General features: G+C 42.0%; 1 protein-coding gene across 1 annotated transcript in view; it reads left to right on the forward strand.

The window, feature by feature from the left end:
- The window catches only part of PLEKHG1 (pleckstrin homology domain containing, family G (with RhoGef domain) member 1), a 50,920-nt gene that overhangs the window by 2,891 nt on the left and 29,304 nt on the right, over positions 1-18,725 (forward strand). The window contains exon 2 of the mRNA XM_009884045.1: positions 15,965-16,065. Coding sequence (XP_009882347.1) covers positions 15,965-16,065 — 101 coding nt within the window. The remainder of the gene's footprint in view (positions 1-15,964; positions 16,066-18,725) is intronic.

An 18,725-nucleotide genomic window follows, 5' to 3' on the forward strand; every position in this document is an offset into this window, starting at 1 on the left:
AAGGAAGAGAAGCAGTACAACCTGAAGATATGTCAGGCTGAGGATGGCATAAGAAGAAAAAGGGAGAAATTAATAGGTACTATTTTAATCACCATCTACCCCTAGCTGTCAACTGTCGGTACATATCTGTCTGTTGCTTTTTTTCCCCCTGGTAGTGGGGATTTGCTGATGCTATCTTCTCTGTAGACAATGGATACATACTTTTTGGGGGTGGTTGGGTTTGTCGTTTTTTTTTTGTTTGTTTGGGTTTAGATTTGGGGGGGTTGTGTGTAGGGGTTTTTTTGTTTGGTTGTTTTGGTTTTTGTTTGGTTGTGTGGGTTTTTTTATTGGGGCGGGGAGTTGGTGGTGTGGTTTTGTTGGTTTGGTTTGGTTTTTAATACATCCACACTCTTTACTGTCCTCCAGATCATTAATGAATATCTTAAGCAGGACTGGACCCAATAGTAAACCCTGGGGTATGCCACCAGTTACTGGCCTCCAACTATATTTTGTGCCTTTGATCACCACTCTCAGGGTCTGTCCATTCAGCCAGTTTTCAACCAACCTCACTGTCTACTTATCCAACCCGTACTTCATCAGCTTGTCTATGAGGATCTTATAGGGGACAGTGTCAAAAGGCTTTCTGAAGTCAAGGTAGACCGTATCCACTCATCTACCAGGCCAGTCATTTCATTGCAGAAGTTTATCAGGGTAGTCAGCTTCCACTTGGTGAATCCATGCTGACTATTCTTGATTACCTTCTTGTCCTTCATGTGCCTGGAACTAGTTTTCAAGATTAGTTGTACACAAATGTAAAGAACATGCCCAGCTATATATGAATGACCCATTAACATGGATGGTGTGAAATTGCATGTAGGATCCTGCTACTACCTGTTTTATCTAAAGTCAGCTCATTAAGAATTAGCCTAGCGTAGTATTTTGGGCAGCGTCCTTTCAGCCTATGTTGTCCTTAGAACATGCAGAGTTATTATGCTTGACATAAAAGACTATGGGGCGAAGAGGGGAAAACAGAATTTCATCCTTCTTGATGCCTTTATTGACCTAATGGTGTTAGGTCATTAATAAGTAAATAAATAAAAAGAAACTAAAAAAAGGCATAACTTCTATTGGCTTTTGAGTGTCTGGGTGGTCTTTGTTCTTAACAGTGCCAAATGTTACAGGTATAGAAATTGACATCATAGGACATGGCTAATGTGATCTTTAAACGATACTGTAGACCTGCTGAGGTTCTCCAGCTTTCTTGTAAATTGCTGATATAAGGTATATCATGGCCTTAGGATAAGTGAGAGTAGACCATACAGGCACTCTTTGGCCCCCTTTGCCGCAAGATATACTTTAAAAACAACTGCTGACCTGAAGGAACTGTTGAATTATGATTGTTTTGAGGCATGCTGCTGTGATTCTTGCTCAGGCAAGCATTGTTACAAAGATAGAGCAAACTTTTCCATTGTTTGGTATGTTTTATCAGGTGATCTGTTAAGTATAATTAAAATTTTGAATTAGTACAGCTTGAAGCATGTTTTGAGCAAGTTTGTGACGAGAAATCGGATACCTCTGCTTCCTGCTTGTGTCATACTGACAGGTGTACTGGCCAGGGCAGAACCTGCAGACCTTCTCCTCTTCAGGACACAGCATGACTTTTTAAGTAGTAATTTAATTAGAATAGACATGAACTTCAGTTAGAGTAACTTACTGAAGTAACTATGTTTTTCCTGAGTAAAATGTTGTCCCTGAGTTTCTAATAAAAATATGGTTAGCTCTTGTGGTTCATAGGAGTTAGAAGCTCATGTTCATATTTTGTATAAGTGCTTGTAACTGTAGAAAAAGACATCCACATTTGTGTTTCACCTTTGCAAAATGAAGGAATAATGCAAATACACTGTTATAGTGCATGCATCTGTCACGTTAGATTAAGTACACTCTCACACTGATATCAGGCCCTTGAGAACATCTACATCATAAAATCATAGAATGGTTTAGGTTGGAAAGGACCTTAAAGATCATCTAGTTTCACCCCCCCTGCCATGGGCAGGGACACCTTTCACCAGATCAGGTTACTCAAAGCCCCATCCAACCTGGCCTTGAACACTGCCACAGCTTCTCTGGGCAACCTGTTCCAGTGTCTCACCACCCTCAGAGTGAAAAATTTCTTCCTAATATCCAATCTAAATCTACCCTCTTTCAGTTTAAAATCATTATCCCTTGTCCTATTACTAGATTCCCTGATAGAGTCCCTCCCTATCTTTCCTGTAGGCCCCCTTTAAGAACTGGAAGGCCGCTATAAGGTCTCCCTGGAGCCTTCTCCTCTCCAGGCTGAACAACCCCAGGTTCTCAACCTGTCTTTGCAGGAGAGGTGCTCCAGCCCTCTGATCATCTTTGTCGCCCTCCTCTGGGGCCACTCCAACAGGTCCATGTCATTCCGATGTTGGAGGCCTCAGAGCTGATGCAGTACTCCAGGTGGGGTCTCATGAGAGAGGAGTAGAGGGGCAGAATCACCTCCCTCCACATGCTGGCTGTATCAGTAAAAGGTCATTGGCATCTATATAGTAACTAGAGGGGAGTGGAGCATGCGTTGTCAGCACGTTTCACAAATATTTGATGCAAATGGAGGTTGAGCTTCGGGAATCTTGAACTCCATCTGAAATCTGGGAGATTTCTTCTATGTGAAGGATTTCCTCCACTTTTTCACTCCAAATGTGACATTTTGTAAACCATCAGTACTGGACTAGTTGAAGTCTCTCTCCTGTCTGCTCTTCAGATCTTTTGTCCCCTGCCTCTCTTTGTTTATACTTAAGCCTTTTTACCTAGAAAGGCCCATCTCCTCTGCACAGTCTTCTGCCTAAGGTCTCCCCACCCATCTGTCCTAAGTCTTCTCTCAGTAAATCCCATCCTCATGCCCTGTCAGTCCATATTGTCTTGTTTCCTCATGTGGTTTATCGCTTTTTAGTCTTTATCTTCCCCATGTTCGTAGTGGCTGCTGACTCCAGATCTCTCTCCATAGTTCTTGTGGTAGGTCTGAAGACACTGTTTTCAAAAACTTGTCATAGTCTTTTTGTCAGGTCTGTTGTAGTACTCCCTCTATACGCCAGCTTTTTGTTCAGTCTTTCTTTTCTTCTGACAATGTATTCATCACCATTCCTAATTTTTCTGCCCTCTTAAGTTCTGCTGACATTCAGTCTCCATCTTCAGGAGCCCATCAAGCTTTGTTCCCATTTTCTCCTTCCCAACTTTCTGTTGGACTCCTTTGTGTCTCCTCTGCCCTGGAACTGCACAGCATGCTTCTCCACATTGCATAAGGTTTGCAGAGGGTCATTGAGACACAGGAACAATCTTTTTTCCCTGCCGTTGCTTCAGAGGAGCAGATCTGAACCAGATGTGACTGGCGCAACATCCAAGAACAGCAATTGTGGCTTAAGACCTTGAGAAGCCTGAGCTGAAACATGCAAAGGACAATTGCTAAAAGCTCCCATTGGGGAGGTGCAAATTTGAGGGGTTTCTGCTCCCCCCAGTATGGTCAAATATGGGGAGATTCACACAAAGACAGCAAAAGGCATACTTTTGGAAACAAAGTCTCCATTATGCTCCAATCTGCTACTGCCCCTCCTTGAGATGTGAGGGTATGGTTCATGTCCCTGCTAGTCAGCCTGGGGGTGCTTGTCTTCTCGGGGGGAAAGGTCACCAGAATTTTTCAACATGAGCAAAAAGGGGCATTCTTTCTCAAAAAGGCCTGGGGGAATGCTTTTGCTGAAATCTCCTAAAACAACTCAACAGGGAGACAGGTTTCGGGCATGGAAATCTTCATCTGAGGTGAACATACCTGTTGAAGTTATATATGCCTTGGGGGGGCGGGGGGATGCCTTGTAAGGGGAAATATTGGACATTTGCAGTAGGTACGTGTTGTGGCACCAATGATTAAGGGAAACCCTTCTGAGAGAAAGTCAGTATCGGAGTTTTATTGTTCCCAGTTTCCTGCTTCCTGGTGCTGTGGTTAGAGGATGTCTCTTTCTACATTTAGGCAATTAGTTAGAAAGGCAGCTCAGAAGACTGCATGTGCGCATTGTCACTTCTTGCGGTGTGTTAGCAAAAGCATAGCTGCTTGTGCATTGGGTTTTCGGGTAGCGTAACTCTAAAATAAAGTTAATTCCTCCTAGATTCAAAAGATGGGAATCACAATATAGCTAGACATCCCAGAATGTTTGTTCCCGCATTATACTTAATTTCCATTTGCAACCTGTTTTTCTGTGGCTGCTAACCTACATGCCTGAGGAAGGTACCTTTAGATTGCTGACGTAAGTTGCATGTGAAGATGTTACTCTGGAAGAGTACCTCTGTTTCACAGTACAGAATTCCGGCACCCACCAAAAAGAAAGGGTTTGATTAGCAAAGCTGCCCTTCGTGAGCATTTTGTAGATGAGAAATTTCGCGGGGTGCTTCGATGGAAAGTTTATCGAATGTTATTGAGAAGATAACTGCAATGTGAGAGGATGTAACAGTCCCTCCTGTATAAGCATCCTGAATTTTATGGCAGTTCTGCAATCATCAGACTTTAATGATGGCATTCTTCTGAGGTTTTTCATCACTTTTATTTCACTCAGTATAGGGAGCAGTGCTGCGTGGTCTCACAATTAGTATTTTTCTTCAGTGCATTAAGGCCAGAAGTTAGTGTACCATATCAGTGACCGTAAAGCTATGGAGCAATACCTCAGCTTCAGGTATAGGCACTGTAGGTTTGCAAGTCTAATCTGTCTGACAAAGATGGCTGACGTACTTCATTTATTTGTCTTAAACTTTCAGCACAAAAGAGAGAACGCAGGTGATGAGTGTGTGATTTTTAGGCAGTTTACTTTTAGTTTCTGTATGAACAGAGTGATGATTTAGAAACAGGCTCTCCTGTCTGGGGCCAGCTGCAGAGCCTGTTCCACACAGAGACAAAAGACATTTAGTTTAGATTTAAAGTAAAACAGTGATATTCAGAGTGAGATTCTTCCTTCAAAATTTGTCTTGCTATGGCATTAAAAAGTAGTTAAATGCCAGTTAGAACACGTGCTGTTCTTTCTGACTAGAGATTGATCCTTATACCTTTAGAAAATTTGGATAAGCAATTCAAATTACCTGCAAAACAAAGATTATGCTCATGACAGTGGTAAGTTTGACTGTGATTAATATTTGGTATACTTTTGAGCTGATGAACTTCTCACTGCTTGTTTTTTTCATCCATGAAGGAAGAGCCATGTCAAATTCTGAGCGACCTCCTCAGGGAAAGCATGGCTTAAAAGCAAGGAAAATTTTCTCCAGTAGTATTGGGATATAATAGCTGAAATGAAATTGTGCTTGAGGATCTCATTACATATCTAAGAGGTCTTCTTGAAGATTGTGAAGTTTAAACAGAGTTACAGCAGTATAAATTGGAGCAGAAAAATGTTCCACTTACAAAAGTCTGTAATAAATTTGGAAGCAGGTGTATTGGAGAATGTTAATGTTTTATTTTGTTTCTGGAACTGCTGTTTAAAAATTAGGACCGTAATCCACAGTGGAGACTGTTGAGAGGTGAGGTAACTAAGAACACCACAAGGTGTGTTACCAAACAGGTGTAAACAGCTGTTCTCACTACCCTTAAAGAAATACCTAAAGTAAACCAGACTCCTTTCTTCCGAGGCAGTAGGACTATTCCCTGCAGACTTCTTGTTTCCTGGATGTGAGCCATATTAAACATCCTAAAGCAACCTAAAGTGATGGAAGTATATGCAAGCTATTGTTCGCGTTTGTGTCTTAAGTAGTTTTAGATGAGGTTATTTCTGCAACTCCAAGATCTTGAACAAAAACATTCTGCCAGCTATATATGCTTTAAGCTTCTCATCATCTGTACCCTTAAACGAAACCAAAACAAAAGCAGAAACAAACCCCAAACCTTGTTTTTCTGGGCATATGAGAAGGATTCTAGGCTTTGGAAAAAAGATTTTATAGTTGTACAGTAGGAATATGTTGTGTTGTGAACAACCAGAAGTAACTTAGCAAACCACTTATCTGGTAAAGCCAACTGTTTTGTGGCATGAACAGAGTGCTGTTTGTAAGCTAACCTCATAGGAAATATGCACAGCCAGGGTTAAATATACTGATGCATGTTTTTTATCATTTGCATCGTCACTACTCAGTCTTATTTCTGCTGGTAACATTGATAAATGTCTTTCAGCATGTTCCCGAGTATTTGAAAGAAACTGAGTAAAATGTCATCGCTGCCTTGCGTTTCCTCTACCTTTACTTTACATCCAGTTCTTATCTTACAGCGAGATTGTAGAAACTTGTTGGGACAGGGACCGCCTTTGTCAGGTGATTGCTGAGCTTCGCCGTATGGCTGGGACTGCATACATTAAGACACCACAAATATATAGCCAGAACTTTGTGTTTGTTTTAAGGTCAGCTCTGTGTTTAGACAGCACAAAAGAGTGAGTTATACTGCAGTAATAAATGAGCTGTCTATAAATGTAAAGTGAGCCTTTCTCAAGCTCCGGGTGGGAGAGAAGCTGCTCTTCTAGGGAGCTGCAGAATTGCCGAAAACCCTGGCTGCCACTGGTCTTGTCCTCCCTTTTCTTGCAACGGGGCGTAAATCACCCAACCGTGCTGTTTGCAACCTCCTGTCTGCTTTCTAAATGCGTATGAATGTAGATAAAAGGGTGAAATTTAATCTTCTGTTCCAGAAAGCTTTATTCTTTTGGGGAGGAGGGAAGCAAGGGGACGATTTAGTTAAATACAGAGTGCAGCATTTAAGAGTGCTGGTGGTGGGCAGGGGGCTCCGGGAGTGAAACTTTGCTCCTGGGACTGTACTGAGGCTGGAGCAGGAGGTTGTGTCCCTGGTTAGTGGGATGTATAGAGCCCTTCTGGAGTTCAGAAAGTAACAAAAAGAGAGATCAGTTCACCTCTGCCCTCCGGCGTGCTCTTGCTCACTGGTAGTGGATGAGGAACTCAACACAGCAGAGCAGCAGCGCTGGCAAAGCTGCAGGTTTATAGAGGGTGGACAGCAAAATTGTGAAGAATAGGGCCGAGAGGCAGGAGAGAGAAGTGCAGCTTATGCTGTGAAATTTTTGGTAAATATTTAAATGTTTTTCTAAGGTGATTTTTTTTTTTTTCCCAGAACAGCTGGGATTTTTGTAAAGAAACTTCAAAATTTGGAAGTGATATCTTAAAGCCAAACAAATTTCTGCATTTCCAGTCAGACTATAGTTTCTGGAATTTTATTTGCTTATTATGGCCATTTTCCATTTTGGTCCATGGAAATATTTGACCACCTTTAAATTTGTTATATCATTGTTATTAAATATTACTTGTCAGTGAACAGTGTTCTTGTAGTAATCCATGACCTTTAAACCTGAAGGCTTAACAAACCACATAGCAGTCTCTCTCTTTTCCGCTCTCACCACTCCCACGGATTAAGGTGTGGAGGTAGCTGCTATTTTTTTGTGGTTTCATGAGAAGACCATTTTGCAAATAAAACACTTTTAAAAAGTTTTTACTTGCAAACCACCCACTATTACAAGCTTCCGTTTCATTGCTGTTCATATATTAATAATAAAAGCCATCTATAAGTCTCTGGGAATCATGTGGTTCCTAAGGTTAAGATAAATGTGTGTTTAGGATGTGTGCAGATTTTCTCCATTATGCTGGGTTTACTTTTTTATTCTTTGGAAAACAGGCTCTTTCAGTTTCCCTTCTTGTGTTTTAAAATAAACATTTCTCTTCTGGAATGTCTCATTTGACTTGTATGCATATCAAGATTTCCTTTAAGAAATGTTAACATTCATTTGCCTTACAAATTGGGGAAAGTTTATTTAACAGGGCAAGGGTCTACCGCACAAGATAGAGGTTCCTTTCCTGGGTGTTTCATACATTCAAAGGCTAAATATGCCTTAGTAATTCTCTGTGCTTTGCTTGACTGTTGTTCAATAAGGTTATAACCAGACCAACTAAGCAGTGTTGTGAGAAATAAATTATAGATGTCCTGATGAACTTTGAGATATTTTTTCTAATTTATAATTATTAAACATTTTCAGCTGGTACTTTTTTAAAAAGCTCTAGGTTATTGAATGATGATGATGGTGATTGTCACTGATGATGTCGAGCCTCAGTTGCAGCCTTATTTTTAGTCATCTTTAGAGTACTTACTTCATCTGCTTAGCGACCTCAGACTATTTGACATCCTAATTAGTGTTTAATGTTTTCATTTGGCTGTCCTCATTACTGTAGTTTATTTCTTCTGTGTTTCCTCTTAACTTTAGGAAGTCGGTTACATGGGGGCCTCACGTAGCTCTTCAATGAAATGTCAGTAAACTATTGATAGCATTTGTTATTGTCTAATGATCTCCATCTGCTCTCTGAACTTACCTCTTACTGCACCTCCGAGCAGCGATTCTGAGTGCCAGCTCCTGGGAAAAATTCCTGTAGCTGTGATTTAGCAGTGGGTGCTGGCTGATATCTGAAGATAAACGTGGGATGGGGTTACAACTAATCAGTGGGTTACAACTTCAATAAGTTAGTGTGCTGAAGTGTCTAAGTGGGGTTACACGTGAGTTTCTGTTCCCAGTGATTTATCCATATCATCTTTACAGATAATGGACAAGCTAGGGGACTTGTCTGTGTTCAATCCATGAATCCCAGTTTCAGCTTATGAGTGCTATTAGTGCATTTCGATCAAATTGCATTTTGATTTAATTGACAGCCTGCCTTCCAAGGTGTCTTTTTAAGATGGGAGATTTTAGCATGAAATTTCTGCAGCTGAACGGGGGAATATTATTGAACTTTGATTGTGTTTCATTAGAGGAAAAATTCACTTCAGCAAAGAAAGCAAAATCCACGAAAGCAGTCTGTCCGAGCAGGCTGGCAGTTCAATGCCAGCTCAGCTGGTGGTGGGTTTTCACCCTCCAGGGAGTTTCATAGATGCAGCATTCCTTCTAAAAGGGCTTATGGGACAAAGATGACACAAGAAGAATGCAGGCCTTGGGCAAAAGGAAAGGACATAAAACTCTACACCAGTGCAGTAGGCATCGTAGGACATGTGCCTCCTTCTACCCCAGTCCTAGGAGGGAGCTGTGGGGCAGTGCTGGAAGCTGACACGGGCATCCCCTGGCACCGGGACAGGGGCGAGTGGGCGTGCAGAGTCTGCTTTAGAGGCCCAGGCTCTCAAGTGGTGAGGGGGAACCCACAGCTGCAGAAAGCTATGCTGCTACCTTAGTGCTATGCTTAGTGGCGACACTGTTGTCCTCGCCCAGGGACCCTACGGACGAACTCGGTGCAACAGCATATAGGGAGTGTTGAGGAACTTCTCACTTGCAAAGTTTTCTGAGGCAAATGTTTCAGTTCAGTTCTTGGGACTGCCTCTGCTCTGACAACTTGAAGTCCTGCAACAAGGTCTCCCGACTGTTGTGTTGTTGACATTGACGTGCCATAGAAATTTCTGACTTTGTATACAACCCCACCAGTGCTCATGTTCTACACGGGGACAACTGCTCAAAGTCAGCCTAAACCAAAGAAAGCGTGCGTTTTAGAGGTGCAAGGCATAGTGTCGGGACTCAGGAATTCCTCGCTGCTAATTTTGGCTGACACATACTGCCCTTGTGGCTTTCCATGCATGCGGATGAAGCCAAAGAGACCTACTAGGGGTCTTTAGTATCTGTAATACAGGTAGGAAACCACATTGATTACAGAAAATCTGTCACTCGGGAATAGTTACCTGAAATAAAATATATTCTCCCCCTTCTCTTCTGTAGGTAAAACTTAAGTTAATACTGTTAACTTTAACTTAACTTTAACTTAACTTATTTGCAGAACCCTAACTGTGGAAAGTGTAGAGAGAAGTCTTGTCGCGATCACCTTACTCTGCAATGTTAAACAGTGGAAAGAAAACTTAAACGTGCTTCTCTATTTTTAGTCTTTCTTCATACCATGTTCTCACGAGTGCTCTCACCATCAGTCTTTGCCCTTTCTACATGCAGTCAGTGAAGTATCATCTTACTGTATCACGTCTGCTTTATTGCTGTTATCCACAAGCTGCGTGTGAGCCGCCTGCACGTGTAGATTGGGTGGTTCTGAGGAAGCTGGTCATTAACACAGGTGACTGCGGTATGGCTTTCTCCACCACCTCCTCCTGGGGCCTGGGGAGGTGACCGATGCCAGCGAGGTGGCCTCCTGCCAGTTCAGAGACTCCACTCTTCTGTGTGGACATTGGAGAGGAAAGAAATCAATCACGAACCATATCTAGTAACAGATTGTATAAAGCATGCGGATTACTTCGGCCATTCCCACTTGGCTGGCTGTTAGTGGTGGGAGGTGTTCTCCTCACCCTTCACCCTTGATGGCAGCACGTAGGTGGGTGCTTTGGAGCCCACCTGCGAGGACCGGCAGAGCTGTTTCCCACAGAGCTTTGCAAGCACTGACAAGTGGTGGTCTTATGTATGAGGTACTGCGGGATGTAAAGCAAATGGAAAAGGGGGGATAGGAAGCGCGTGGAGCCCAGGAGCTTTCTGCCCCCATTGCTGAAGTGAGCAGAAGAGGCCATTATAGCAGTCGGAAATGTGTTAAGTTTAAGTCTAGCTGTATGAAATATGTTGCTACAGGTGTCTCCAAGTAAACCACTGTGCAGATTACAGGAGACCTGCACTAAAATAGTGGGCTTGTCTTCTTCCATCACAAAAGGTGATGACAATAAAGATAATTATGTGTTTTAAGGAGAAAACCTGACAAAAGGGTTTTATGTGGGAAGGAGATGGATTTCATTTCAATCTTGGTCCGTTCTTGGACTGATATACCCAAAGGAAGTAGAGCAAGAAAGCAAAGTATATATGGTTTACAAGTGCACCTTCGCTTTGCAGGGTACAGCTGTACTTTGAATAGTTAAAAAGACTTGCATTGAGCTGCTCTGACCAGTATTCAGCATCCTTGGCCACCTGTTGTGGAGAGTATGCTATTTTTTGACCCACTAGGCATTCAGAGTATGTTGCTGCACATGCCAGATAAATCCATAAATAATAAGAAAAAAGAGTAGAAATAAAATCAGGCGAAAGGGGAACTGGCAGAGATTATAATTACCTCTATAATCAGCAGAATTAGCAATAGGGAGCATGTTATAGTGGTTATTCTGTTGTACAACAACTGGTTGCTCAGCCTTCACTGGTTACAAGTATGTAGATGGTTTGGTCAGCATGGGTCTAACAAGCAGACTACAAACAGGATCCAGTTTGTGGCATGTTTTCCTTCTGTCCTGAAGCCTTTTCCTCAAAGCAGAGTGGAAATAGTGCTTAGGTGCCCCAGGCTGCTGAACCGTTTGAGCGGTTCCTCTTCTTTGGGCCACATGCAACTGTGCTGCGTAGAGGGGAGTCAGGCAAAAATATGCCTGTGAGTAGCGTAGCATCTAGAAGTAAAAGCTGCCATATCAGAAGCACAGGTCTAGGGAACGTCAGAAAACTGGGGTCTGAGTGATGTTATGGTACTGCCTGGATTTAGGTCCTGCTTGACTTAATATTACATATTCCTCCTCATGCTGCAACACTAGAAGTCATTGGAGTTTTGGTAAGTACCTGGTTTTAAGCATTTTTTGGTCAGAGACTGAGTCTTCTTGATGTAAGTCCTCAGCTCTTGAGCCAAAGTAGGTGTTGCTGAAGTCCGGAGACAGAGCAGCTCTGCTTTGTCCTGCAGCCTGTGTTTAGGTGTTGCAAAGCAAAGTTTCCTGGTGGGTAGAATCCTTCTTTTTTTAATTCTTTTTTTTTTTGTGTTGATATCTAATCAAATATTCAGTGTTTTGCCTGCCTCTCTCTTGGTAAAGGTGTACATGCAAGAGGGTTGCACTAGATGACCTTTAAAGGTCCCTTCCAACCCAAACTATTCTATGATTTTATATCCAGCGATGCTGCTCTTACAAAAATTTTCCTTATCTTTGGTGATATTCATATATGCACACTCCTGCTTTGTAAAGGGATTGCTAAGAAATTCTGTAGTATGTATACTACCGAATAGTTTCTTGCAGGGCAGGATAAAAACTGATTCTTGTTTTATGAGGCAATGGGGCTTTTACCCATTTTTTAAACGTTACCATGTTAACACTATCATTAACATTACTCATTTTAACATGTAATTTTAACATTGCCACATTAATAGCTGACTTATTATTTATTATTGTTCAGCCTGTAGTCTGTTTTTAAAGCTAAGTGCATGTCTGTTTTCAAAGGAAAACCTGGGTGGCTAGATGAAAATATCCCACTAATTTGCATTAAGTTTATAAAGTTTGGTCATGGAAAAAATTAGTTTAATCAATGCATGAAGATATTTGTGCTCATTTCATCCTTTTCTTGACAGTTTTCTCTCGCTTCCGATTCATATAATTATTTTCTAGCCTCTGAGGTTGGTATTGTCATCATTTCGTTCTTCCAGAGATCTTTCTCGTGTGATTATGGAGGAGGAGACGGTAGTCAGCTATGCAGCTTTGAACAGACATTCTCGTGATGGGTTTGGCGTGATGAAAGACAAATGGGAGAACGTCAAACCCAGCAAGGAAGGCAGGCAGTCTGGCAAGACTCTTCTAGTTTTTGGAGGGTTTCAGGAAACAGGATGAAAAAATTTGTGCAATACCATTAGAGCAAACCTTGCTCCATAAATCAATCTAAGGAGACTGGCATTTGTAGGGTTCTTTTTCCCCTATAAAGTAAGCTAAATGTTTTTGCCATAACTGCAGAGAAGCAATAAAAGGCTATCGAAGGCAAAGGTTATAAACAAATCATTCAGTGCCGACAGAGGGTGCATAGATGCTTACAAGAAACAAATAAAGTGAAATAAGGCCGGTACTCTGTTCTGATAAATTTCATTGATTTCTGCGCCATGTCATTATGGTTGCAGCCTGCCCTGTTATCTTGCAGCTCCAAACCTTTCATTATGGCTTCAGAAGATAACAGCTGTTGATAGGCTGCAGGAGGTTGCAGTGACTGCCATGGGGGTAAAGTACCATTTGCTAAGAAATAATTAGGAAGAAAAACCCGTGGCTGGGCAGCTTTGATCTGCCTGTGGTGTTGTCCTTGCAGAGGACATTATATGCCAATACTGCGTCTGTTTCCTGGATGAGTTCATGAAGCCTTTATGAGAGCACACGTGCTCTATAAAGCAGTATAACCAGAAGGGCCCCACGTGCTGTGCCAGTGCAAGTGGTGTGCTGCTGCGCTCCGCTTGGACTTGGTCAGACCACTGTGTCAAGACCATCCAGCGTCCACCTCTTTCACATAAACACGGGTATCTGAAGCTTTTTTGCTGCTGTGACTACCCCACTGTCGGTGCTGCATTAGGCAGTTTCTGTCCAGCTCAGGTATCCGCTTACGTGTGTGACAGCAACGTAAACATGTCCCTGACTGTCAGACTCCCACAAGCCTCAAGTCAGCAATATTAGCAATAATAGAAAGCTAAAACATGAATGCAGTCCCCAAATCCTGTCTGATTCCCAACAGTATGAGGTGAGATACAAGGTACCTCTGAATCCTGAGCATTTTGAGCAAATAACCGTCTCCCTTTGCTCTAGGTAAGCAGAAATCCAACTGCTGGTTTCTGGTTTGTTTCTGATCTGATGCCGGGAGGAGAAGGGGGCCTGAAGCACAGTCTGAAGGAACTTTTAGCCAACGAGAGGACAAGCTGTGGGTGTGTGGTATAACCTGATCCTGGCGTATGCTATGTGGATGCTGGAAAACTGCCAAAGCACCTGCAGGCTGCTGCTTGGCAGGAGCATTACAAAGTACTTGCGTCCCTCTGTCTTACTAAGAGTCTGTAAAAGACTGAGAAGAGTGTGCGTATGTGGAAGAAAAAAAGGATAAAAAAGGAGCACAAACCAGGTCATGCTTATAATTCTGTCTATGATACTGGAAATAACTGTGGACTGTTTGTTATTTTGAAGAAACCCAAGCTCCAGCTATGCTGAGATGAATGAATTTGAAAGGAACTCCTTTTTATTCAAAAAATATGCTGTATGGAATTACTTACTGTAAGATTTCCATTCCTCTACAACCCACCCCGTCGTAGTGGCTCCAGGTGCTGCAGTGTTCCTGCAGTGCTAAAAATGTTTTCAGAGGATCACAATTCCACTGGACCATTCCTGTTCTTTGCTTTTTATACGCAGGTTTGTACTAGTGGGCAGAAAAGATTTTTTAGTTATTGCCATCACTGGGGTAGGCCTGAATCTATCATCTACTTCTGCCTTTGACCTAGTGTACTGCTTGCTGCAGTCCTGTCTGCCTCACCATCCCGAGCCTTTTACTCTTCTGCAGCTTCTGAGTACAAAGGACAAGTTCAGGGAGTTCCAGGGATGTGGTTCCAATGACTTCCTGCACAAATATAGTTCAGGGACAGGCTTGGACTGTGAGGCTGCTGTCAGCTAGGAGAAAAGGTAGAGTACAGGTTAGATGCCATCGCAAAAGTGATGAGGCGGCCCTCCAGGGACCTGCCTGCTTGCCTGCCCACTGCTGCTGGTTGCTCTTCTTAAAGACACTGAGGGCTGCCTTGGAATAGGCTTGCTTGCTTTCCCTTGGCAAAACATACTGAGCTTTGGGGGGTCGTGAGGGTATCTTCAACTGAAGGTGATGAAAGAGAGTGGATTATTAAGCATTAGGGGGAGGGGACAGGAAAATGTACTGGTACCTAAACTTGAATCTTGGTTACACCCGTGACTCTGCTGACGCTATTTCAGGGAACGGAGTCTTGAGCACTGCAGTTCTTAACCTTCTTTATGAGGGCATCTGAAACCCAAAAGTCAGATCCACAGTTGATCCAGACCTTTTGTCTTTGCGGGATTTGCACAGAGGATAAATCTTGGCCAATGTATGTGTTCTATAATACTTTTTTCTTTACGACTCTGGAACACAGTTATGTTTTAGAAGTTTTCACAGTCTCATTGACGTTCTGCAGGGCTCCTTCCTTGCAGCACCATGGAATGCTGTGTTGCTTTTGGGAGGTTGCCACACCATGTTGTCTAGCCCCAGGCTAAGGGATTTTATTTATTTTTATTTCACATTGTTTCAGCTGTTTTCACTTTTACTTTATTTCCATCCTCCAGCAGAATTTCTTCATGAATGTGGCAGCACATTGGGTTTCTTGGTTTATGAGTTGTAGTTAGTTAATAGCCTGCTGGATTTGTTTGCCCTTATCTGAGAAATTTTAATACTGTAGCAGCAACAGAATGAAAGGTGACACTTTGGGAGCTGAGCTCTTATCAAAGTGAGGGAAGAGATGGGAAAGCTGTTCTCCCATAACACTGCTGATCTGAGGTTTTCCTAGCTGTCTTGTTCCCGTTCAATTGAAGTCCCTGGATGAGACACTATTGCTCTTGTAAATGCAAAAGGGAATCTTTGCTAGCGTATATAGCAATGTAATTTGCAATGTAACTGTTATGTGTGGTTAAATTGTGTGCATGTAATATACATTGAGATACGTCCTCTACAAACTCTGATTGTTTTCTTAACTATGATTTAAAAAAAAAAAATAATTTTTTTTTGCAGTGGTTGCTTTTCTGAGCCTGTGTTGCTTGCATACTTTCTGCTCTGCATTATATAGGTTTTCTATTACTAAGACTGCATTAAGTGACATTCTTCATCTCTTATTTTTACATTTTTTTTTTCTTTGAGCCAGTTAAATCATCAATTGAACTGTCACTGTGAATGAAATCTGAATACATTTGTGTGTCAGTAGCAAGAGAAATGTTGGCTGTCCTGTCTAAGGGCTATAACTTAGCATTCAGTCTTTTGTTATCTTCTTGGTTTCAATGAACAGATAAGTACTGTTACCTTGCATAATAGAGTGACTGTTCACAGAGGGTCTACTGAAGGCTTTACTGTAATAGTAAGGTGAAACTGATCTGAAGAGACTCATCTTGTACAATAAAACATAGCTCCCTTTACTGATCTAGAAAAGGAGGAAATGTCTGAGGGCCTGCTTCTCATTTTTCTTGTAGGATTACCTTGACTGTATCACTGACCAGACCAAGCTCTCCCTGGGGACAGAAGAGCGATCGGCCCTGTTTGGAAACATACGGGATATCTACCGTTTCAACAGGTAAATTCATATTTAACTAAATGAAAACAGTTCAGTAGCCTGTGTTATTGTCGAGGGAGCAAGCCAAGCAAATACGCTTTTGTCAGCCAAGATATATAAATCAAGAAATGCTCTGTCTTTGATTCTCAGCAGGGTTAGTTTGCTGAGATTGGATTTTTTTTTAGCTGTTTATTGTATAATTCAAAAGTGGTCTCCATTTACTTTTGTCATGCTGGGTATTTCCATGAATCTAAGCCTAACCTGCTCTGTGCCCTAACTGAGCCTAATGCAAGACCACTGTGAGTGAAATTCTTGCCTTACTAGAGATGTCGTTTTATTCCTCCTATATTGGGTCCTTTTGTGTACCTATATACATCACCCATATCTGGCTTTTGTAGTGTTTTATACTGCTATATACTACTACCCTGAATTAATTTCTCAAATCTGTGTTGAAGTACCTTTCCATTTATTGAAGGCTTATGTTCGGTATCTTTACAGCCTTCTCTAAAACTCCACAGATGGGATTCGAGTGTATATTGGAAGCCTCAAGTAAAATTTCTTGGTTGTATAGCTAGTGCTGCATTGTGTGGGACCTGTAGAATCTGCACTTTTAGGAGCATGCTGCTGCTACTTTTGTCTGAATCCTCTGTTACTATAAAAATAATTAACTTGTTCAGCATTTAAGAAAAATCTGAATATTCAATCAATGCAAGAAAGACATTGGCATAAAGTTCCCACGTCTTTTATATCCCATTACTCCTGTAAAAACTCTCTTAGCTTTGCTAGTTGACAAAACATCTCCCAAACTACTGGGTTTTTTGAAGAACAGATAATTTAATTGAATCAAAAGGGGAGGAGTAGTGTCAAAGAGCATCTTCAATGTTTTTCCATCATCATGGGAAACTACTTTAAAGTGCTTCAGCTCCTGGGATTGCTGTTCAGTATCAAAGGGGAGAGTGGGGACGGATCTATTCAGAACTTACAGACAAAGATGAAACCTAAAAATCTTTTCCTGAAAATTAAAACAGTTACTGCAGAATAATGGAAATACACTTAACTAGCAAGCTGCTGTGTCCTGTTTCAGCTACAACTGACTTGACCGAATGTCTAACACGATGGAAAATACATAGTGGTAGCTTGATCATGTGTTTTAGAGCCATGAGACAAAGCTTGTAAGCTTACAGCTTCCCAGCGGCCATAGGATGGAAAAAAACAGTCCTGGCCGTTACATTTTCTGATCTTTCAAAAGCTAGAGGAATGGCAGACTTGGTAGTTAGGACGCATTTATACCAGCATCATTGCAAATATTACCTAACAAAAATACCTTCAAATATGATCAGTCATTATATGGAATAATTGACATACAAAAAAAATATTTGCAGGTGTTGAAAAAGAAAAGAAGTGAAGCAGTTTGGGGCAATTTTAGACATAGATACATTACAATGGTTAAACCTCACTGGAAAGTTGTCCAAAACCTCTAGTAAATTACTAATGCATTTCAGGCCTTATAATTTAAAATTCTATTTGGAAATTGTGAGCTTTTAAGACTGAACAGTCATTGTAGATCCCAATATAGCTTCCAGGATTAAGTTCCCTCCTGTGTGAAACTTGGCATGTAGCTTCTGGGTCCTAAACATAATCTAGAGCCTTTTTATTTATTTTTACCATTGAAAAAGGTCCATTTGGCAGTTCTGTCTTAGTAGTTTCAGATGCTTTTTGTGAGCATGATTTTACAGTTTCAGAATTACCTTGTTTTTCTCAAACCATTCGATCAGGTTTTTTGGACTTTGTGTACTTCTGAGAAATTTCATTTCAGTAAATGGGAAATTCTCCCAGCCAATTTTTAGGGGTTGCATTGAATGGCAGAAATAATGGTCAGGATAGTAACTGCTAGTCCTGTGACTATGATCTCTGTTCGGAAAGCTATGTCTTAAAGCAGAACCACTGCCTATATACTGGTCAACTGGTCCTGCTCTGTCTCTTGGGAAAAGCTCCCCCACTACTAATTTATTTATTTGGAAGGGGGAAGTGTTCTCTGAGTCAGCATTTGCTGCCTTTCTTCCCTGGCCTCTCCTGTTGAGATTCTTTTCAGTGTCAGAGTCATAGAATCATAGAATGGTTTAGGGTGGAAAGGACCTTGAAGATCATCGAGTTTCAACCCCCCTGCCGTAGGCAGAGACTCCTCCCACTAGACCAGGTTGCCCAAGGCCACGTCCAGCCTGGCCTTGAACCCCTCCAGGGATGGGGCCTCAACAACCTCTCTGGGCAACCTGTTCCAGTGCCTTACCACCCTTAAAGTGAAAAACTTCTTCCTAATGTTTAATCTAAACCTGCCCTCTTCCAGTTTAAAGTCATTCCCCCTCATCCTATCACTACATGCCCTAGTAAAAAGTCCTTCTCCAGCCTTCCTGTAGGCCCCCTTAAGGTACTGGAAGGCCGCAATAAGATCTCCCCGGAGCTTTCTCTTCTCCAGGCTGAACAGCCCCAGCTCTTTCAGCCTATCCTCATAGGAGAGCCGCTCCAGCCCTTGGATCATCCTCGTGGCTCTCCTCTGGACACGTTCCAGCAGGTCCATGTCTTTCTTATGTTGAGGACTCCAGAGCTGGATGCAGTACTCCAGGTGGGGTCTCACGAGAGTGGAGTAAATGGGCAGAATCACCTCCCTTGACCTGCTGGCCACA

The sequence above is a fragment of the Charadrius vociferus genome, unplaced genomic scaffold (genome assembly GCF_000708025.1).
Source record: "Charadrius vociferus isolate BGI_N301 unplaced genomic scaffold, ASM70802v2 scaffold494, whole genome shotgun sequence".
Lineage (NCBI taxonomy): Eukaryota > Metazoa > Chordata > Aves > Charadriiformes > Charadriidae > Charadrius > Charadrius vociferus.